At 38.0% G+C, this 24,724-nt stretch overlaps 1 protein-coding gene across 1 annotated transcript in view; it reads right to left on the bottom strand.

Moving 5' to 3' along the window:
• Positions 1-24,724, bottom strand: part of TINAG (tubulointerstitial nephritis antigen) — a 98,589-nt gene that overhangs the window by 34,557 nt on the left and 39,308 nt on the right. Inside the window, exons 6-9 of the mRNA XM_056116886.1 lie at positions 19,797-19,947; positions 16,479-16,659; positions 15,458-15,503; positions 11,966-12,089 (exon numbers count right to left, since the gene is read on the bottom strand). Coding sequence (XP_055972861.1) covers positions 11,966-12,089; positions 15,458-15,503; positions 16,479-16,659; positions 19,797-19,947 — 502 coding nt within the window. The remainder of the gene's footprint in view (positions 1-11,965; positions 12,090-15,457; positions 15,504-16,478; positions 16,660-19,796; positions 19,948-24,724) is intronic.

The following is a 24,724-nucleotide window of genomic DNA, read 5'->3' as shown; positions in this document are numbered from 1 at the left end:
GAGGCCTGTGGAAGCTTGGTCTGTGGGGGTTAGCCTTGAAACAACAGTAAGTGAAGCTTTGTGCGGCATCCACGCAGGTCCAGGGGAAGCCCATAAAAAGGAGGTAACGTACTTCACACATACGAGAACCATACAGAAAAATACTCTAGGTGACATTTTACTTTCTGACCCTTCGAGAGAAGCTTACTGAAGTACACCTACTGCAAACAAACTGCCTTGGAACAGCTCTGGTTTCCCAAAGAGGTGTACTACCACAAACAAAAACCGACTCCGTGAGGATGCTCTTGGCAGTGATTGAGTCCTTCTAGATCTCTCCTGCGACCTGCTGATATGGTCACTGTCCTCCCGTTGTTCATCGATTTGCTCAAGTGGGCCCAGTAACGTCTCCATTGGAGACTTTGTTGTTGCTGTGTTTGGCATATCGAATACATCACGGGTAGCTTGCCAATCTCTGCAGGATACTCTCGGTAGCTTGCCGGGGTCTCCGAGAGGGGCGGAGGAATCGAACTCGAGTTGGCCATGTTGGCTGTGTGCAAGGCAAATGCCCTACCGCTGTGCTATCGCTCCAGCCCTACTGATATGGTAATAGTGAAAACAAAAAAACCCTTCGCTTGCATAGGATCCAGCACACGCAGAAAATACAACAAAATCTAATCAAATTCAGTGCTATTTGCTGGAAAATAAAAGTATGTTCACTTATTAACTATTAATACATTAGTAGATTAGAAAATGAATGAATAGAAAAACAAAATAGTGAAAACAGGTAGACCAAAAATATATAATACATGGAGACCTGAAAATTCAGGTTATAATATGACATCATCATAGAAAAAAAACTCTCCAGTATCCAACCTCAGAAATAGCAGAGTATAGGTCTGTATTAGATATGAAGTTCAGAACTCATAGTAAGTTCAGTGAGGTAGATGAAAATTCAGAAACATCAGTCAAATGATACAATGGAACTGAGAAAAGTTCACAGAGATAAAACAAAAGTTAAAAAAAATATTGACCTCAGAATTAAAATCAACAGAAGTTAGAAAATTGAAGCTAAGAAAATAAAAAAGCTTCAGGATGTGAAGATCTAAAAGAAATAAGTGGGTTAATCACCCAGATAGAAAAACATTATGAATAAAGAGTCCTTAAATGAAAAGTTAGTGACAGATTCAATAAATACAAAATATCCCACCCCAAATCACCCAAATACCATTATGCTCACGGCACACAAGTGAGGCCAACATTACTCAGAATTCATAACCAGATAAACTCATGGCAATTAAAAAATAACTATAGAAAAATATCTACTAAATTGATGTGTAAATTCACCAATAAAGATACTGTCAAAATGACTTCAACAGTACATGAATATAATATACCACAATCAAGTGGAACTTATTAAATGGATACAAACATGCCCCAGGAAATAAAAATTAATATACCATATAATACATCACACCACAAAAAAAGGGGAAAAATCATCTCAATAGATAAAAAAAATATTTGGCAAGATTCAGCATCCTTTTATTTTAAAAATCCATCAAAAAGGGGTGAAATGGATGATAAATGCTATATGTGACAAATCTATAGGAAGTATCATATTTAATGACAAATTTCCTATGCATTTCCCTTAATATCTGGAATAAAATAAGTAGGTCCAATATAACCAGTATCATTCAGTTTTTTTTTTCTTTTGATTTGGGGGCCAAAACAAGCAGCTCTCACAAGTGCTCATGTCACACAAGTGAGGGACAACTCCTGGTGGGGTTTGGAGGACCATATAGGGTGTCTATAATTAAACCCAGGTTTCCTGCATGCAAGGCAAGAGCCCTACTAACTTTACTATTTCTCTGGCCCCATTAGTACTTTTCAATATAATACTGAAAGTCCTAACAAGAACATCTAGAAAGAAAAGTTTATGAAAGGAACCCAATTTGGAAAAGAAAAAAATTCTTAAAATTTAATTCCATTATTATGATGATGTAATAATATACACAGAAAATTTCAGACTGTAGCAAAAAGTTATAATTAGGAATAATGCACTTTAAAGTTCCTGGATACAAAATAAATATGTAAGTATCTGTTGTACTTTTATATGCAAGACATAAATCAGGAGAAGTATAAATAACTTGAGTTTTGATAGTGGGTATGGTGGGTAGTACAGACATATAAAACTATATTACTAAAATTGTATAGTATAAAAGTAAAGGTAAAGGCCCTCCCATTGATCGTCGATTTGCTCAAGCGGGCCCAGTAACGTCTCCATTGGAGACTTGTTGTTACTGTGTCTGGCATATCCAATACTCTCGGTAGCTTGCCAGGCTCTCCGAGAGGGGCGGAGGAATCGAACTCGGGTCGGCCATGTTGGCTGCGTGCAAGGCAAACGCCCTACCTGCTGTGCTATCGCTCCAGCACAAAATTGTATAGTATAGCTAACCAATAATTTTTAAAGGTTGTGGGAGGGGAAAGAGAAAGCAATAGTTAATCAAGTTTATAAATGTATCAAAGTAATTAATTTCAATCATTGTACTAACCTTAACCAAAGAAGTTAAATACCTAAAGACTAAAAACTTCAAGCATTGAAAGAAATAGAAAGGAACTCAAAGAGATGAAAGGATGCTCTGTGCTCCAGAATTTGAAGAATTATCATTTAAAAGGCTGCATGACTAAAGGCAATTTATAGATTCAAGGCAAACGTTATTATAAATCCCAGTGGTATGGTTCTAAAATGATAGAACAGTGGGTAGGGTGCTGGCTTTTTATATGGCTGGCTCAGGTTAAATTCCAATACCCAACATGGTCTCCCAAGCCAACTAGAAGTGATTCCTGAGCTCCAAAAAACAAAATCAGATAGGGACAGAAGGTAAGCGATATGTCTTACATGAGGCCAAACTAGGTTTGATCCCTGGCACTACATGTGATCTACTCAAATCCCACCAGGACTGATCCCTGAGAGCAGAGCCACAATTAAGTTCTAAGCAGCAAATGGTCCGAAAATACAAAAAAGAAAAATCTTCAGTGGTATTATTCATAGAAACAAAATGAACAAAAAATTCATTAAATTTATTTGGAACTTCAAGGACTGACCAAAAATTCCTCAGAACAAAAATGATTTTATCATCTTCCTTAACTTTAAGAAACACATCACAAAGCATTATAAATTACAGCTGAGGGAGCTGGAGAGATAGCACAGAAGACAGAACAACCGCCTTGCATATGGCCAGCCCATGGTCCATCCCTGGCACCATATATGGTCCCTCAATCTCCAGCAATGAACCCTGAGCTTAGGACCAGGAGTAAGATTTGAGTACTACTGGGTATGGCTCCAAAAGAAGAGAAAAGAAAGAAAAGAAGGGAGGAAGGAAGGAAGGAAGGAAGGAAGGAAGGAAGGAAGGAAGAGAAATTATAGCTAAATATACATTTGAATAGTAATAGAATTTTAAAAAGCCATAAAGATCAAAGTGCTAATAGTTCAAAAATAAAAGCTTAAAACTAAATAAAATTAATCTATGACAAAAGAGTATAAAGCCAATACTAAAGAAAATTCTTTAGAAAACTGATATGCAATTGATCTGAGATGATTTGTACAGCAGTTTTCTAAGCAGTATTGAAGAAACTAGATAGCCACATGTAAGAGAATAAAGCAAGACTATGTCCTCACCTAACAACAACCGCACATAAAATTCACAAAGGTTTTAATGATGGAAAACCTGAAACCATAAAGTATATGGAAGAAAACATAAGCATACACTTACGACTTATACCTTGAACACTCTATCCAAAAGCAAAAAAAAAAAAGCAGAAGTAAAATTAAGTGAGACACACCAAACTGAAAAGTTTCTGCACAAAATTAAAGGTATCCTACTCTAAGAATGCATCAAAAGGTAAGATCATCCTATTATTAGTTCACAGGGGGTTAACATCCAAAATATACAGGCATTCCTAAAACTCAACAATGACATGAAAAAATATACAGGCATTCCTAAAACTCAACAATGACATGAAAAACTCAACCAAAAATAAATAGAATTTCTGAGTAAATATCTCCCCAAAGAAGTCATGCAGGTAAAACGTTGGAAATGCTCTTTTATTACTAAAAAATTACCAATGAAAACGACAGCTGAAAGAGAAAGCCTCAAATTTCCCTTTGCCAGTGAGAAAGAAAGCCTGTTTCTTCTCTCCATGTCTTCCATCTCTCGCCCATCAACCAGACACATATTCTACCACCAACGATCATGTCAGCATCTCGGGGATTCCCAGGAACATAAACTCTGCCCTGGAGCCTAGGCTGATGGGAAACCTGAGATAACTGGCAGTTAGGACTAGAAGTTTGCTTCCCCTTGCCTGTGAGGAAGGAAGCCACAGTGTCCCCTTGTCACCCTTCCCCCATTAATGGACCTGATACATTTCACCTCAAAAGTCCTGTCCCAGTGGTCAGAGATTTCCAGGACCATAAAATTCTGCTGGAGCCTCGACGACAGGGAGACTTAGATAAGGGGCAGAAATGCCCAGAGAGATTTAGACCAACTACATCATTGCGATGTTTGGGCACCTTTTGTAAATCTTTGTCACAGAGAAGGAATGCCAAGGAGCCTTTAACAAAGCCCCCTCGGAAGTCTTTTAACTTAGTCCTATACTAAACCCTCCCCACTCAGGGAGCTTCCTCTTTTCTCTTCTACTTTCCAATGAACTTTTCTACTTTTCAACTCTGACTCTGAGCATCTTTATTACTCAATACTGAAGAACCTGGGAATCATCAACAAATAGAGAGCAGCCGGCTCCACTTCACCTCACCTGCTTCCCAGTGAGGTACCGTCTCACACCTGTAAGAATGCCTGTGAGCCAAGACAGGAAACAAGTGCTGGTGAGAATGCAGAGGGAAGGTAACCTTCAGGCTGTGTGTGTGTGTGTGTGTGTGTGTGTGTGTGTGTGTGTGTGTGTGTGGCGGGGGTAGGGGGGGGAGAATGGAAATGATGCCACCATTATGGAACACATCAATGAGATTCTTCAAAAGAGTAAAATTATGAATTCCACAGGAACCACATAACATACTCCCAGGTATTTACAAGAACTATGAAATAGTAATTCATATTTAATAATACACACACTTGCTAACTGGGGCTATATTTACAACAGCCAAGAACTGTAAACAATTTGAGTCCCTATCAATCGACAAGTGGATAATGACATTATATATGTAAATAATAAAATATTTCAACTATACACAAAGATAAAATCCTGTAGAAGATAAAGATAAACACAGGGAATACTATGCTAAACGAAAAAGGCAGAAAGATAAAAATAAATGTCACTGATTTTTATTTATATGAGATATATTCAAAAACTCTGATGACCTAAAAATAAAATGTTTAATAGAAGACTAATTTGTTGTTACTTGAAGGGGAAGGTGTGCGGGACCCAGGGCGTAGATCTCCAAGCCTGCTCAGATTGGGACTGGGCCTCCTTCACCCAGATCCCCCATCTTCCAGTATGTAGGCATTACACCCACCAACTGCCCCAGGCGCTGTGTAAACCCATCAACAGCCAAGACCCAGAGACTATAAAACTCAGCTCCCGGAAGCGTGCCGCCTCATGACATCTTGTTATCTATTTCTCACTCCGGAGAGCCTGGCAGGCTACCAAAAGTATCCTGCCCACATGGCAGAGTCTGGCAAACTCCCCGTGGCGTATTCAATATGCCAAAAACCAGTAACAATGATGGGTCTCATTCTCCTGACCCTGAAAGAGCCTTGAATGTGGCACTTTCTAAAATCTCAGGGCCAGGACGAAGGAGACGTTACTGGTGCCTGCTCGAGGCAATCGATGAACCACAGGATGACAGTGCGATACAGTATGTGATTGAAGGGGAAGGAGAACAAGATGGAAGAGAGGTAAGAGATTGGAAAGAGGTTAAATTAGGACAGAGAAACACGTGCTGATTTTCATTGACACAAACCTGAAACATGTAATGTAATAATGCAATGTTAGTTCAATTATAAAATTAATTATAAAAAGAATTATTAGACCTGAGAGATAGGATTAGGCTTGAGGCACTTGCCTTGTACTGGCTGACTTTGGTTTAATTGCCTTCCTGCATATGGTGCTGTAGCACAGCCAGGGGTGATTCCCAGATGCAAAGGCAGAAATAAACTAGGCATGGCCCACAAACAAAAACAAATAAGAATAATCAAATAATTGCAAAATCAAATCCTAAAATATGCCTTTTGGTGATATAAAGACCATTTATATAGCCTCAATAAATTCTGTCCCATTAATAATAATAACGGATTTAAAGAATTAATATTTTCCTTAAAATGAAAATACCAAATATCTCTCTTAGTTTTCTAATGTTTCTATTGCCCTAGTTTTTAAGATTTTCATTCTAAATAGAATTCCTAAGTATCAAATGCAAAAGTCAACGAATGCTATCGCACAACTTTGATTCTAAGAATTAAGAAAACTCAGAACCTTTGGCAGACAGCAATGCAGATAGACTGAGACAGGTGTGCAAACATGGAATATAGAGATATATAATATAGAGAAATTTGGCTAGGATGGAAATATCAAATGTCATACTTTTTCAGCTGTAAAGCTATTGTCGGAGATATTTCAACAACTCTAAAATGGAATATTGTCGTAGATTCAGTAAGGATTATTATTTTAATTGGCAGTGTTTTCTAACTAGTAGTAATATAAAAATAGGTGATGTGGGTAGAGGACTTGAAGATAGTAAAGCAGGCAGGTGTTTGCCTTGCATGTAGCCAACCCGGGTTAAACCCCTGGCATCCTGTCTGGCATCCCCCATGCCTCGCCAGGAGTGATCCCCGAACACATTGTAAAGAAAATCAAGGCAGTAAAATAAGATATTAGGAGGAAAGAAAGACCTGGCTGGTTTCAACTACTTAGTAAACTCTTGTGTTTCACATGGGAATATACATAGTTTTGTCACTTTCTGCTAGAATAATCTGTGAATGTAATTCTCATTCCCTAAACTCCTTAAGAGAAGGACTATGCATTAATCTAACTTTATATTCTGTAGGATAATGTTGGTTTACCCTTCCTCCCTGGCCCTTGGGAGCTTGTGTTTGTTGATTGTCCCCCAACCTATCAATTACCTTTGTCACCTGATCGGACTAATACTTGTAAACATTATCTTTCTCTTCTCCTTAATGTCCTTCGCATGGCTAGTTATTTCAGAGCAACTGCTTTTTGTATGGAGACAGAAAGACAATTAAAAAGACAAGCCTGCGGCTTGGGAGTTGATTGACTCCAGATAATATTTCCTACTGGACATCTGCTCTCTTGATTTACGCCTCAGTTGCCCTTACTTCCTAGATCCCCAAAAGCAGCGTCCCGATGAGGAACTGGATAGACCCAGGGTAAGTAGCGAGATATGAGATACCCTGGCATCGAAATGGGCCAGGCCAAAGTGCCCTAATGCTTAACTATAAGCTAAGAGCTTGGTCATGGACAAATTCTGTCATGATCCAAAAATTAATAACTAGATTTGGACCCAGCTGGGGTTAGGAATGATTGATCCAGCCTGAGCACTGGAGTCTGAGTCTGTGGTGAGATGTTCCCTACAAGCCTAAAATGTCTATTACTGTATCCACACAGAATGGTAAATATTAGGAAGGAGAATTAAAGATGTTAATCAAGTTTCAGGTCTAAGGAGCGGAGAAACACACCTTCAGGGCTGTTTTGCCCTCACAGACTGCAGGTGGTCAGGAAGACTGGAAAAACCTCTTTGCTCACGCTTCCCGTGGGGAGGCATGGCTGGGAAGGTGTGGGGAGAGGATAAAACAGAGTGGCCGTGGGAAGGCGGGGGAAGGAGGCTTCAGGGGTAGGAGAGGACAGGAGAGAAAGAGGAGACGACACAGTGGGGAAAGGAATTGCAGGGTTAGAGAGACAGACGTTTAAGGAGACACAGAGACAGAAGATACAGAGATAGAATGAGAGAGAGAGAGAGAGAGAGAGAGAGAGAGAGAGAAGGAGGAGTAGATTGAGTGAGACAGAGAGTTCAAGGAAGATTGAGGGAAAGACAGAGACAGAGAGAAGAGACAGTTCGAGAAGGATGCGCATTAGTTTGAGAGCTGAGAGTGAGAGTGATTGGAAGATTGGAGAGGAGTCACAGAGAGCGAGTTAGAGAGAGGGTTGGAGAGAGGTGGGAGACAGGAGAGAGAGAATAAATGGAATAAACGGCAATTAATCAGCAACCAGCTCGGCCCTCATTTCTTCCTTCGTCGTCAAAGGCAACAGCTGGCCGTGATTGAAAAGTGGCTCGAGAGCCACCGATAGTGGGCAGTGAGAGAGAACTGCCCAGAGAGCCCGCGAACACCCTTTAATGTGTAATCTGCAAGTGAAGGAGTTTACACAGTTCTGCGTGGAAGGGGATTTCACAGCTTCCTTGGGAGGGGTTCACAATATTCCCCAGGGCTAATGACTTGATAGCAGTTTGAATAGAAGTAAGTTGAATCTAATAGCTTTGTCTCCTAGAGAAAGGGCAACAGATAAAACTTGCTGCAGTAAGTGTGTATGGTCCTTTAGAGAAGTATATTGAACTCTCTGATAAGGAACATTAACTGGGACTATTTGATTACTCTCACTGATGCATTAATTTCTGACTGCAGCAATTACCAAATCAAGAATTACTAATGGAGGAATGAATTAAAATCTGTTGCTCCAAGGCACCGAATAATGCCCCGGGTGACCTAAAATATTTCTGAAAAATAAACATCTCCTCCAAAAGTAATTGTGGCTATTAGCAGAATTAGTGCTATTAATTGTCACACACGTGAGGCAAATTTCTAAAGGTCTCAATTTTCTAGGACTTTACCAAAATGAACACACTACCACAAACAACACATGAAACATTAAAAAACACACAAAGAGTAGCAGAATGACTCAACGTGGGGCCTGAGAGAGAACTCAAAGGGCTGAGTGCAACCTCTGCACGCAGGAGACCAGTTATGATTTTCAGTACTGTGTGGATCCTTGAGCATCACTGGAAGAAATCCCCAGTCAATGAGCTGGGAGTAGCCCCTGAGTACCACCAGGTGTGGCCCCAAAATAAAAAATAAAATTGTAATTGAATCATATTTACTCATGCTCAAATCTAGCATGAACATATTTAAGTGCAGAGTCCATTTAAATTGAATTGCGGCTAAATGGGTGGGAGAGGTTGCAAAATGATGAGTTCTGATGAACCAAAGACAGTTGCACTATGATTTTGGCATTTACAGAGCTTTCCAAATGACGGAAAAAAAATTTTTGGTTTCTGAATACATAGTGGAAACATTAGTTTAGAAACAAAACATCACTGGAGAAAATAAAAATAGATAAAGAAAACCACACAGGAAAGAAATGTCTAGAAGACAGAAAGCTTCCAAATGGAATTTTAAGAAACAGCAACTAAAATAGAAACAAATTCCCAGTTACAGTATGTAGTGATTGTTATTTTGTTTTCATTCTTGAAATTTATGAACCTGAACTAATAAAGAAGTAGAAATATGGACTTGTGATCCTGAGAAGTTCTCTCCTGGACATCATATGCTCCACAAACCCCAGAGCACCACACACTTAAGTCCCAGCAGAGTATCCCAAGGAGTAGGCATGGGGTTCTCAGCTCTCCTGAGGAAACCTCTCAAAGTTCACTAGACAAGAATGAAACAAAGCTCATTTTAAAACTCCTGTGCCTTATTTTTATCTGTAGTCACTGTCACTGTCCTGTCACTGTCCTCCTGTTGTTCATCAATTTTCTCGAGCGGGCCCAGTAACGTCTCCATTGTGAGACTTTCTTGTTATTGTGTTTGGCATATCCAATACGTCACAGGTAGCTTGCCAGGCTCTGCCATGCAGGCAAGATACTCTCGGTAGCTTGCCGGGCTCTCCTAGAGGGGCAGAGGAATCGAACTCGGGTCAGCCATTTTTGCTGCATGCAAGGCAAATGCCCTAACACTGTGCTATTGCTCCAGCCGAGGCATGTAAATTGCTATAATGCCAAATAACAACTTGAACAATGGAAAATATTGTTCTGTACCCAAGTAAGACTGCCAGTTGAAAAATTCTCTCCAATTCTCCCTGCTACATGCCCTTAACTGAATAGGAAAATATTCCCTTTTAAAGTAAGACAGTAGTGGAGTTAATGCCCAATTCAGTCAGCTTAATCAATGGCTGAATAAATAGCAGGACTTCCACTTAATATAAAAACATAAGTAAATAAAGACAGTGCTATGAATAACTTTGTAATTCAGAGTGCCTTACTAGAGTAAAATTCTGAAAAAATAAAACCTGGAAAGAAGTAATGTAAGACACCATAGAAACACCCCTCAGGATCTCTGTGATGAGGTCCATGACTGTGAGGCAGTCACCCAACTGCCATGCTTTCCCATCACCTCAGTAAGGGCAACTGAATAAAAAACAACAGTGATGTCCATTGGGGTTCCATAATCCTGGGCAACCTCCAGGGACAAAAGCTGAAAGAAGGAGCAAGTTTTATTTTAAAAGGGAGACAATGAATAGCACACAATATTGAAAATATTTGCAAGCAATTTATTGAGCCTCACCAAACTACTGTGCCATGAACCAAAGGTAGAGTTGATTTGGGAACTGTGGGTGCAAGAATTACAATTCCAATCAAAGGGAAAGAATGCCTCCAGTCTTCCCTTTCACTTTTCTTTACTCCGTTTTAAAAACAAATAATTTCTCCATTTAAACTGTATAGACTGGAGTCATATTACAGTGGGTAAGGTGTTTGCCTTGTATGCAGCTCACCATTGTTGGGTCTCAAGCACCACATAATGATTCCCTGAGCAGAGTCAGGAGTGATCACTAACAGCCAAGAGTCAGACCTGAGCCTAGTGCCTGTGATCCCTACTCTATGCGGATTGATAGATGGTTTATGATCTAGTCCCAAAACATAGATCATAAACAGGCATTTATGTTATGTCACATCCAGAATACGATATTTTAATTGAGGTAATAGGCAGTCAATATTGGTAGCCAATCACTGAAAAGACAAAAAACCACCAAAAATCTAAGAAATGTATAGAGAAACAACATAAATTCTAAAGAGGAGTAAGAACCTTCTGCTAGTACAGGACAAAATTAGACCCTGTTTGGGACCACTGATGGTTAGAACAATGCTTTGACAAGACTGAGGGGAACAGAGAAACCCCTAAAACCAAAACAACAGTAAAGTAAAAGGCCCTCCCGTTGATCGTCGATTAGCTCGAGCGGGCCCAGTAACGTCTCCATTGGAGACTTTATTGTTACTGTGTCTGGCATATCGAATACTCTCGGTAGCTTGCCGGGCTCTCCGAGAGGGGCGGAGGAATCGAACTCGGGTCGGCCATGTTGGCCGCTTGTAAGGCGAATGCCCTACCCGCTGTGCTATCGCTCCAGCCCCTAAAACCAAAACAACAACAACATAAAAAAAAACATATTGTTCCCAAAGCTTCCCAAAGCTGATCGAGCACAAGTTCCCAGAGTTACCTTCAACCCATTCCTTAGAGTGTCATTTTCCCACTCTGAAAGAGCTGTGCCCTCCTTTAGGGGATTACTTTCCTTTACTTCTGGGGCTTCTCTACTTTCTCTCTCCTCTCTCATATTTCCTAAATAAACTGATTTTATATGACCTAAAGACAAGAGCCTGAAGCAGGGTTTAGATCAGGACTGACATCTCTTACCAGTCCTGGTATCTTGGTATCGCACACATAGTACATTTTCTTCTTGGAAATTCTTAGGATGCAGAAACAAATGAGAGAGATACAATGATCTCACATAGATATTTCGTAGCCCTTTGGCTGCAGTTTAAGATAATTGATTAAATTGTGCCAAAGTTTAGGAAATGTTTCATAGGTATCAGCATCTTAGACACAGTAGAGAATTCTGGCAGCTAAATGCACTGAATATACTTATGTTCACATTCATTTCCCCAACAGTCCGTCAAAATTTTAAGAAATCACCTTACCCGGTGAGTTTGACTGCATGTGTCCGCAGCTTTTGGTATTTTCCTACGCCTCCATTTGTGTTGGGAACATGTCTGTATATCCCTGTTTTATAATGGAAGAAATCTTCGTGGACTTGCATTATGGCTAAAATAAAACCCAATGAGATAAATGACATGGTTTTGAAAAACTCTTCTTAAAAGCCTCCAGAAAGTCTTACAAAACAATCAAGACCAAATTGTCTCTACAATATAAGGAGGATTTTGCCATTCAATCCCAATTTACAGTCCTCCTTAATTTAACTTGTTGCAACATTATCTACACTTACAACACTTATGCAGTATTTAGATACTTAGCAGCGTAACTATCCATTATCCCTCTGAAAAGCCATCCATTTACTGTTGACAGGAATGCCACTCCCTGGGACCCCAAACACTTGGCTGATGATCCTTATTAAACTCCTGCTTCACCAGGAACCTTTGAATGAGGCCTGAAGGAAAGGGTGAGCCTATCAAGCTGGAGGAATTCCTGTTCCTTAATCTTTGGGAGCAAATACGAAGCCTTCTGGGCGATTTTGAATAAAAAGAAAACCCCTGGCACAAGGATATGCTGACAAGATTTCATCCCTCCAAAGCTAAGCCAGGTTGAATTATTTAGAGAGTGAGAGCTTATTCTCAATAAAAGCTCTTTTTCAACCCCTCACCTACATCACTTTCTTACTGTATTCTGTGCTTCTTTGTGGAAAGACTTAGGAAACTCAAGGCTGAGACTTTAAACTCATCCTTTCTAAAAGACATGAATTCAAACTATTTGACCTGGATAACTGTGTACAGTGCTTGCCTGTATTAGTTGTACATTTTAAATAACACAGGAACTAAGGTGATCAGTGTTTGAGAGCTGGTTAAAGGAAGCTTGTCCTCCAAAGTCAAATGTGACCTTTTGTATGTTTTGCTTGTATTGTTCAACATTCTGCGTCTTTTCTAATGCTGTTTAGCTGCTCTGGAGAGAGATTAACTTTTCTTTATCTGCTTTAAAAGACATTTCCATAAAATTTTAAGAATTCCTATGGTTGGATTCTATGCAGATGTTTTTGTTCTCTTTCCATGAGCTAGACTTATTTTTAATTTGGGATTTTGAAAGAATGTACACAGTGTTATATAGTCAACATTCCATCGCCTTTTACTTTCCTTTGTTCTGAGGTATGAGAAATGCCGCGTTCTCCCAGGCAACACATTGCATCTACAGCAGGATGAGTATGCCAGCATATATAAAAAGTTAAGATATTACAAAAAAATTTTTTTCTATCCACAGAGCTTACTTCTTAAGGTATTCTCAAATCTTTCAAAGTACCATAAGTCAAAGTTTTTAACTGCTAAAAATCTAGGGGAAAATGGAAGAGAGGCTATCTTCAGTACCTGACAACAAATCCTTCCTATAGGAGTTTGACACCAGAACAGACTCAGTGAACCCACAAACAGAAACTACTGTTATGCTGTTTTTACTTTTGGAAACTGGAACAAACTTATTATACAGAATCACGGCATGTATGAAACTTGCTCCTGACTCAGGTAGGTAGATTTTCAACAAAACTTTGTGACGTCAATGTTGAGTAATCTGATTTGCAACTTTATTATTTTGAAATTGTATCTGTTTCTAATTCTCTGTGTGAAAGTAGTGAACGTTTTCTGTGACCTAATTTTTGTCTCAGGACTGACTCCTGACTCCATGCTCAGAGATCATGCCTGGCAGTGCTTAGGGGACTCTTATGAGATTTGGGGGTTCAAAACTGGGTCAGATGTGTGCAAGGTCAGAGCCCTATTCTCTGTACTATCGCTTCTGCCCCAGGTCTTCTGTTTTATATAATACTGACCCAAATGTCTTTTGACTGATTAAAAAAGAGAATAAACTTGAGAGTAACACAATTTCAAGATTCAGAGTGGCTGAATAACTGCCCAGTTGTTTAAATTAGTGTTCTTCAACCACCTGCTCCCAAGATGTAGAAGGGTAGAAACCACTGCTCTACCACTTGGGTTCTAACAGCCAGTCTATGGACCAGCAAGCAGGACAAATAACAGTTTTCAGCTGTAAAATAGTTGAAGAATAAGTTTTTAAGTTGCAAATGTCAGAGTTACCATTTTAAATTGTGCCTTGATTTCAAATACCTCTGACCCTTCACCATTATCACACAAGTTTCTTCAATGAAGCAAATGCTGAATACAAACACAAATACCATTACTATTGATTTGTGATTTGCGTTTTAGTTTGTTTTGAGTTTTCTGGATTTTTGATTTTTGGTTTTTTGTTTGTTGGTTTGGTTTGGGTTTTGGGATCACTCTGCTTCTGCTTGGGGCTCACTTTTGGCTCTGTGTCCAGGGATTACTCTTGGTGGACCTGGGTGACTATATGGTGGGGGGGGGGGCGGGGGAGGCCAGGGATTAAGCCAGTATAGGCCACATTCAAGTCAAGTGGATTCTTGCTGTTCTGTCACTTCAAATTCCTTACTCTTAACAGACAACAAAAACCACACAACTATGAAAAGGAAACTAGTTTTGATTTGTTCTAGTTTTTTTTAAAGATGTCCTAACTTTTAAAATTAAATGTCAAACTTGTATAGGTGTGAGCTTTGGTTTCTCAATTACATGCTGATAAATGTCAATAAAAATTCTTTAAACACAATTTAAAAACCTACTTTTCCTGACAGACCTACATCCAATATTAACTCAATGTTCAAAAAAAAAGTCAATAGTTTCTTACATACACATATTAAATTTTTAACATTTACTCTTGTTTGACTTTATATTTCACCAAATTGATAATATACATTTTTTCTTTTATTATTTGTTTATTTTAGGCCTACTGTATTTACTTTCCTATGCATGTTAAGGCAATAGAAAAGGGATTATACACTGTGAATGTAGCCCTTGTCTATGCCATTGGTACAATAGGTGAACAAAAAATTATGAGATGATCTTAAAACGAAAATATAGTAAATTACTAATATGTTATGTACTATTTCATTATTATGCATAACACAATTCATAAATTTGTGAAAACATAAGTATTTTTATAAAACACAAAAACCACCCCACTGAGCTGTAGTAAAAGATAGCATTTGTAACCTTTCTCTATTAATCCTGGTTTGTTGTCAATTATTACTAATCTATTTAAACTAAAGGAATGTTTCAGATATTACATATAATTCTCATAAATATGAATCAACTAGTAAAACAAGTTGCATTATTTGGCATTTTATGTTTGACAATTGGATTCATGATCACTTTGGAAAATCTTAGTAATAGTACACCAAAATATAATATTAAATTTGAGAATTATATTGTTAATTAGTATTTTATTAAAGTGACAGTTTATAAAGTTATTAGATAGGCATTTCTCCCACAGTTGTGCTGATCTTAGGACAGTTAGACCCTAACAAGTACTTTAAAGGAAAAGAAAATATTAAGTTCCTTGACTTATTTCTTAAAGGAATAAACAATATATATTTCACCCAAGATTACCTTGAACAGGTCCATTTTGCAATATTTCTTTCATTATTTCAGTTTCCTAGAAGGAAAACTTTTAGTGAGTATAGTACTTTTTATCAAACATGCTATTGTTTGGTAAATAATATTAGGTATAAAATAAACAATTTGATTGATATCGAAGTGACTTTCTTATTTGTAATTTAATCATGCTTTAAAATGACATGTCACTGTTCACAATAACCAAAACCTGGAAAAAACCCAAGTGCCCGAGAACAGATGACTGGTTAAAGAAACTTTGGTACATCTACACAGTGGAGTACAATGCAGCTGTTAGAAATGATGAAGTCATGAAATTTGCAAACAAGTGGTTCTACATGGCAAGTATGCTAAGTGAAATGAGCCAGAAAGAGAAGGACGGACATAGAAAGACTGAACTCATTTTGGGAATATAAAATAAAAGAATGGGAGACGAACATCCAAGAATAGTTGAGATAAGTACTAGGAGGTCTGCTCCATGGCTTGGAAGCCAGCAGCACATGCTGGGGGAAAAGGCAGCTCAGACAGAGAAGGGAGCACCAAGTAAAGGGTGTTTTGAGGACTCACTCAAGATGCGAGATGTGTGCTGAAAGTAGACTATAGACCGGACAGATGACCACTCAATACCTCTATTGCAAACCATAACACCCTAAAGGAAAGAGAGAGCAAAAGGGAATGCCCTGCCACAGAGGTAGGGTGGGGTGGGGGGATGGGGTGGGGGGTGGGAGGGCTCCTGGGTTCATTGGTGTTGGAGAATGTGCACTGATGGAGGGATGGGTACTTGATCATTGTATAACTGAAACCCAAGCACGAAAGTTTGTAAGTCTACAACTGTACCTCATGGTGTTTCACTAATAATAAATAAATAAATAAAAATAAAATGACATGTTAAACACCACATATGATTTGATGAAGTTTTTTAAGACAAGATGTACCCAATTTGTTACATTGATTTTTGTCATCAATTTGGAAGGGACTGAAAAAAGCAGTCATCATGAGCTCTGCCCTGTTGACTTACGTTGGAAGAGATTCTGTACGGAGGAGAACATTGGTAGATCCGATTGGACTTCTCGAAGTTGTTGGGACATGGCTTTGTGGCATGTCTTTTCCCACGCCCATCAGATCTACTTGCCATGGCACAAATGTTATTTGTAGCACTTTGGTTCTTGAAAAGTGGATAACAGGCATGGGATACCAGTCTATGAGGGAAAATGAAAAAGTTAAAAGTAATATTTAGTAATGGTATGCAATATTTAGTAATATGAAACTAATGTCATTGTATCCTGCTTACATGCAATTTACTGTATTAAACACTCACAGATTATTTGGCTATTTAAATGTAACTTTCAAATGTTGAATGAACCCAACACAATAATCATATGGTATTTCTCTACTCCCTGTTCCCTATTCCTTTTAGTTAAAAAATAATCTTGCTTCAGTCCCTTTTAATCAATAATTCCACCAATAATATTGAATTCCCTTTAATAAAAAACCTATGACATCAATAGAGGGAAAGTTCCTTCACTGAATAAACATCTACAATTTTCCTCTACAGAAGGTCCAAGGTTAATATGGATAAGGTAATGAATTTTATAGCTCAGCGGTAGTCGTTTGCCTTGCACGCAGCCAACATGGCCGACCCAAGTTTGAGTCCTCCGCCCCTCTCGGAGAGCCCGGCAGGCTACCGAGAGTATCTCGCCCGTACGGCAGAGCCTGGCAAGCTCCCCGTGACGTACTCGATATGCCAGACACAGTAATAACAAAATCTCCAATGGAGACGTTACTGGGCCCACTCGAGCAAATCGATGAACAACAGGAGGACAGTGACAGGGCAGTGACAGATGGGATACTCTAATAAATAGTGTGAGTTTTAAAGTTAAGTTTGTTTTCATACTTTTATTAAGTTATAAATGTAATATTTTAAGTTTCAATTATCATGTGTCTGCAATCATGATTCTTTGAAAGAAATTATATGTCAATATAATTTTAAAAGTTTTGGATACATACATTACACAAAAAAACAAAATAAAATTTTGATTTCTGAATTTAAAACTGAAAATAGAAAAATAAATATTATTTAACTCTAAATATTATATGATTATTAAAAATACAAGCAGATAGTTAAGAGGATTAAGCAATGTAGTTGGTTTTATAGATGTTTAACATATATATCTGATCTTTTTATAGATAAAGCCAAAACGATTGCTTCAAGAAAATGAATAGCATCTCTCAAGAGTAAAAGAGTCATTCCAAAAATATGATTTTAAAAAAACTGTTATTACTTTGGGATAATACATGCTATAAATTGAACTGTGATCCACATCTCTCATCTGCACTCCAATTCATATGTTGAAGCCCTAAACACCAAAGTTAGGTTATATTATTTGGAGATGAAACCATTTAAAGATAATTAACTTTAAGTGAGCTCAAGACTGGGACCTTCATTAGAGCCCTTATTAGAAGAGGAAAAGATGCCCAATATTTACTATGTGAGAATAACAACTCCCCCCACCCACCTCAAAGAGGGCCTTTCATTAGGAAATAAAACATTTAACATTTTGATCACATCTCGATCTTGGGTTTTTCAGCCTTCAGAATTACGAGAAACAAACTCCTGTTGTAGTACTCAGTATATGGTAATTTGTTAGCTTGATAAGACTCACAATGATGTGCACTTGAATCTTATTAATAAATCGTATTTTTAAGCACCTAGGCTTTGTGTTTTTCTCATAGTATGAAACAGAAACCAATCAAACACTTTTTTTTGCAACTTCATTCTAAGTAACTCCATTCTAAGTAACTCCATTCTAAGTAACTTGGCAAAATTCTTGGGAAAAAATTAATAACTGCATTATCATCCATAAATTTCAGACATGCCCCTCTTACACAGTACTTAACTCTTCCATAGTAGACCCTGAGAACTCAGTAAACAAGGAAGGAACATGTGAGCCGTCTTCAGGTGAATTACTCAATTGGTTAAGAAGTTAGCTCTTACCGTAGACACAGGATATGTAGGTATCAGATCACACGAGAATAAAGAAATGCAACCTGACTTTTTCTTTAAGCGGAATGGTGACAACATTATTGATGAGTGGATTCAATTATTTACCTCTTCTTTATTTAAATCCTATTCTTATTCTAAGTTTTACTTATACCTATTCATCAGACCACCTGATTAAAAGACTCAAGAGTATCAGCAATATCAATTACTCTGCTCCCCCCCAGTGAGGCTCAGCAGAATAATTTGACTTAGAACAGCCAGACAATACTTTCTTGAGTCTTCTTACTTATTTAGTTAAGAATGTACACATATTTCAAGAGCTTATACTCAGCATCTCCAATTGTTCATTCTATCAGAGACACAAATTCTTTAAATACAGAACTTATATTTGAATATCAGTAGCAGTGTAGCACTGTCCTCCCACTGTTCATCGATTTGCTTGACCAGGCCCAGTAAAGTCTCCATTCTAAGACTTCTTGTTTCTGTGTTTGGCATATGGAATACATCATGGGTAGCTTGCTAGGCTTTGCCGTGTGGGCAAGATACTCTAGGTAGCTTGCTGGGCTCTCTAAGAAGGAATTTGAGTATCAGTTTTGTAAAAAAAAAATTTTAAATGTATTTTTTCATATTTCATCCATATTTCATTCCATAATACACTATAAAAACCAGCTCCTGGAAGAAGAACAGTTCAGTCTCCTACTCCCGCACCTGACTGTCCTCGCCGCCGGAGCCCCTTGGAGGGGAGCGGGTTGAGCTATCCTCCCTGCCCCGACCAGGGCTCTGGCAGCCAAAGACCTCCAGCCACCACCATGCTGAGACCACTCTCCGCACACATGAAGGTACTGGCAGAGGGACAAAGGCACACGGGTCCCGGGGCTGAGATCTCCAAGCCTACTCGGATTTGGGCCGAGCATCTTCCACCCAGATCCTCCAAATTCCAGTAGGCGGGGGTCACACCCACCAACTGGCCCCCTGGCGCCGTGTAATCCCATCAGCGGCCAAGACTCAGAGACTATAAATACCAGCTCCCGGACATCTTATTATGACATCTTATTATCTCATTCCTACTTTGGACAAACTGGCAGGCTACTGAATGTAGCCTGCCCACACGGCAGAGTCTGGCAAACTCCCTGTGGCGTACCCAATATGCCAAAGACCAGTAGCAATGATGGGTCTCATTCTCCTAAAGAGCCTTGAATATAATCTCAGGGCTAGGATGAAGGAGACGTTACTGGGGCCTGCTCGAGGCAATCGACGAATAACAGGATGATTTGTGATTGTGATTTGTGATACACTTAATAGGATTCTCAGAACACATGTTGGGCAGCTATTTACCCACGTTTTCTCAGGTACCACCAAGCTCTATCAATGCTTCCGCTGTTGCATCCATGACGATTCTTGGGACAACAAGAGATCAAATTCTGAGGGGATAAATTGGCTGTGTATCGACCCTGGGACTGAATTGCTATCCGATCAGCTGCCACACCTGTTTCAAACAGAAAACTGATTAACTTGGAAGTGGGCCGTGTTCCTAATAATTTACATACATTTTTGGGTCTGAACCCTAAGTCAGTCAACAAAATATTATATAATTCAAAATTAAGACCTCATGCTATTACTAACTGTACATTCCACCTTTAGCTATGTCTTAATTGTAGTCATCATTTTTGTTAAATGTTGGTATGGTTCCATTGTCTCAGTTTCAATGACTGTCCTAGCTCCTTGACTTTATGTCTTATATATTTCTGACTTAATTAAAAAATATATAAGTAAAACTCCTTTAGAAAAATATACATCTTCTCACTTTCTTATTATACCTAGAATTGTATTTTATAAATTATGATGGTTTTATACATATATATGTATGCATATGTGTGTGTGTGTGTGTGTGTGTGTGTAAAACCAATGTCACTAAACTGAAGAATTCACACACACAAACAAATCATAGATACAGGACCAGAGAGACAGGACTCCAGCTACGGTTCTTGCCTTGCACACAGCCAAGCCAGGTTTGATTCTTAGTATCCCGTATGGTCCCCCAAGTCTTGAGGAGAGATTCTTAAGAGCAGAGCCATAACTAAGCCTTGAGCACTGTCAGATGTGGCCCCAAATCAAAGGGAAAAAATAATAGATACATTACTTGGTAACTCATGCATATTCATCTGATATACTAAAATAATTCAAATCTGTAATTTTTAAACTATTATATAATCTACTCATGAGAGTATTTATAAACTTATCCAGGCTAATAGAAATCTATCTTATAAAATATCTACTATATAATGTGTTTGGTACTCAAAACATTTTTAAATTATTATGGTATTTCAGTAGTCAAATATCTCTTGATATAGAATTATTGATAATTTAATAAATTTAATATTAATTTTGTATAATCTGAAAATATATTTTTCCTTAGTCTTACCCCCAGAAACACTCACAATAATCCTAAACTAAGAAGTTCAGACTAAAAATAAGAATTCTCCTTATGTCCTTAATATCTATCATCTAACTTCTTATTACTGAGCCTTATATTCTTCTATTTAGATCATTATATACCATGGTTATTAATTAGTTTATTCCTTCCCCAGCTGACATACTATGAAAATTATAATTATGGACAAAGGCAAGAGTCTTAATTCTGCCTTCATAGAACTATAGAATAGAGAAACTAAGTTACTAGTGAAAAATTACATGCAATCAATTTATCATTATATCAAAATAAGCTAATATGAGTAATAAAAATTGAGGTGGGTGAACATTTGACACAGATATCTTATCGCTGTTATATGTATATGGGATTGTCTCATTTTTAACATATAATTTTCTATTTGTATTTAAAGAAAACAAAATCTTTTCTTCTATTTATGCTTTCTTCTATTTATCCAATTTTATCAGAATTTATACTTCTTGATCACCAAAATTGCCTACTAGAACACTTCATGATGTTCATTTAGTATCATTCTGAATAACTCATTTGCAAGTGCATCGATATATTAATGGCTATTTTGTAACTACGACATATACAGAATTTCATAGTGTAATTTCTGCTGCCTCATTTTAGAAGCTCAATATTTGTTGAATCTATCACTTCCACTTTATTCTCTATATCCTTTTGTTATTGTGTCACGATATAGTTCACAGGAAAATATTACATTATACCTCTGCCTCAAATATACTCAAGAAAATGATTTCCTATATTACGATTTGGAGATGACCGCTGGACTAGCCTTTATCTACTAGATTCCACGAGACATCTAAAGAACACCCGGCCACCCACCGACGAGATGGTCAGACTTTGTCAAGACCCTGAACAAATGGTTCGATGCTCTTTGTGTTCCTGGAGGAAGTCATTGGGCTACACTAACATGTGACAGGAATGAATGGAGACATTACTGGAGTCCATTTGAGCAAATCGATGAGCAATGGTGGGATGACAAGTGACAAGTGACAATAGAAAATACAAATTCTTTGGTCCTTTTATATGGACCAAAAGGATGAGTGTTAAAAATTACATGTAAATTTTTTAATGTTACTGTTACTATGCTTTGCTTTAGGAAATTACATTATATTGCTATATTCAACATTAAACCACTATGTTGACTATTGTCAAGATAAGATTTTCCTGTTTAAAAAAGAAAATATAAAAATAATTCTTTTTATTCTTTTATTAGTATGAAATTTGTAATTGTTAGGGTTGCTGTGCTTTGGTTTTAAAATATTTTTGCAATGTAGAAACAGGAGTAGTTAAGAAGCCTGAAGCCTGTCTTTCAGAATTATTTCTAAAGTAGCTCAAATTTTGGTATGGGGTAAGTCACGACAACTAGCTATGCCTCTTCAGTAAAAGCAAACCCTTGACCTCTATGTTCCTTCCATCCCTGTGAGTCTGCAGACTTTAACTATGACTTGGTGTTTCAGATTTGAATAGTTGGAAATATTTTGTTCTTGTAAAGACAGTTCTGAATCTCAGCGAAGGTTTAATCCAATTCACTTGAAATACTAAGAAAAGGTCAAAGAGTTAAGAATAATTTAGTTCAGTTTTCCAGTTTCTCCTTGAAAACATTTACTGGGCTTTACCTCTGAGATATACTCTATTATTTTCCCTGCTTGTTCTGGTCTATTTCAAATGAGTTTATCACACCCCCACCATTCCAACCTTTGGCACCTTTCAGCTTCTGACATCTTGCTTAAATTGATTTGGCTGCCCAACTATTTGTTTTGTGTTCTTTAAGGATTTACAAATGTCATTTTATAGAGTTTAGCTTCTTTCTGAAACATATTTTCCTATTTTACCGATCATTTCCTAACGTAATTTTTCAGAAAATCTATATTCTCTTTTATTTGCATAACAAACTTAAAATGTGAATCATAAAGCTTAGTTGCAGTGTTGAATATACAAGGTAAAAAAACTGAGTTTTCTAAAATGGAGAAAGTGTTGAAAGCTCTATCTAGTCTTTTGATGAATTAGGGAAGGGAAGAAAGCCAGGCTTAGTCCCACGCTGAGGCCAGTGCACAATTGAGGATCCCCAGGAGAGACCCAGGGTGAGAGTCCAGCCTCTAGAGTGCTTGCCTTTAACACAGCTGACCTAGGTTCAAGACCCGGCACCCGATATGGTCCACTGAGCACTGCCAGGAATTCTTCCTGAACACAGAGTCAAGAGGGAGCCTTGAGAACAGCCAGATGTGGCCCCAAAACAAAACAAACAAAAATACTATGCCACTAAAATCAGGCTAGCAAGTTCTCAACATTTCACTGTTTTTCCTAAGACAATTTCAGAAATATTGGTTAAACTTGAATTTAAAACAAACTTCACTGTTTCTCCACTTCTCCCATTTTGGTTTTGAGGCCACAATGGTGTAGTTGGGAGTTTTCTCCTGGTGGTGATCAGGAAGTCCTGGGGCGCCAAAGATCAAACACAGAGATCCAGCCTGCAGTGCCTGGACTCCAGACCTGCGAGTGACCTCCCCAGCCTGAAAGCGAAAATTTAAAATCCCACCAACAAGGTGTAACTCACTAATGACTAGAACACCAGATAATAAATGTTGTATCTTACTATATATTTTCCCATACATCTGAGCAAGGCTGAAAGAAGTTTGCATGCCAAGCTCTAACACTGTCAAAACAAATACCAGTCAAAGAGCACTGACACTGGGGGAGGGACCAAGGGAGAGACGAGGAAGGAATCCCCAACAGAAGTGAATTTGGCCACCATTATTGTCCTATCAAAGGCATCTCCTTCCAAGAACAAACTAGCTATCTTATGAACTGATATTTATTATTTTGTTTAGTTTGATTTGGGGACCATCCCCTGTGGTACTCAGGGTTTTCTCTTGGCTCTGTGCTTAGGGACCACTCCTGGTGGTACTCTGGACCATCCGAGTACTGGGGATGGAGCCAGGCACACACCCTACCCACTGTACCTCGCTGGGTCTGATATGATGATTATTTGGATGGAGATAGAAGCATTTTTCTCTCCAAAATAGGCCTCGTCATGGTTGGCATCTCTAAGATCCTCTGTACTTATTTTATGTTTCAATAGTTTGACGATGTAGCTCTGTAGCTACAGGATTGTTGTCCTGCTGTTCATTGATTTGCGTGAGCGGGCACCAGTAACATCTCCATTGTGAGACACGTTGTTACTGTTTTTGGCATATCGAATACCCTACAAGGAACTTGCCAGGCTCTGCTGTGCAGGCAGGATACTCTCAGTACCTTGCCAGGCACTCCGAGAGGGACTGAGGGATCGAAAAAGTTTGAGGATACTTTTTAATTACCCTCAAGTCTAGAGTGTGTTTTCCAAAAATTCTTTCGTATCAACCAACCAACATTATGTTAAGGTTTTATTTAATTTATGGACTTTGGAATATTTAGACATGATTTTTGAGAATTAGAGGTTGAGAATTTAGAGGTTAAACTGACCTTACCATGAACACTTATTTATTGGTCTTATGAAGTTAAATAAAATCAGTTATCAGAGGTTTCATAATTTTGATGTAATGGCCACACAAATTGGAAACATCCTACTAAAAGGTAAGAGTGATTTTTGATTTTAAGTCAGAATCTATATACTGAACTTTTACATAAAAGAGACAAAACCCAATAAACCCATTATTATTTGGAGCTTCAGTATTACTTTATTTTAGTTTATTAGACTTACTTGTAAAAATCTTAGAAAAGTAGTTGAAGAATTATATGTGTATATTCTATATATAGCAATTTTGTAGAGAATATTTATGAAGATAAATCTTTCACTCTTTATAATATT

This window comes from Sorex fumeus, unplaced genomic scaffold, assembly GCF_029834395.1.
Source record: "Sorex fumeus unplaced genomic scaffold, SorFum_2.1 ptg000033l, whole genome shotgun sequence".
Taxonomy (NCBI): domain Eukaryota; kingdom Metazoa; phylum Chordata; class Mammalia; order Eulipotyphla; family Soricidae; genus Sorex; species Sorex fumeus.
The sequence above is the reverse complement of the archived record's forward strand: the minus strand, read 5'-3'. Positions and strand labels throughout refer to the sequence as shown.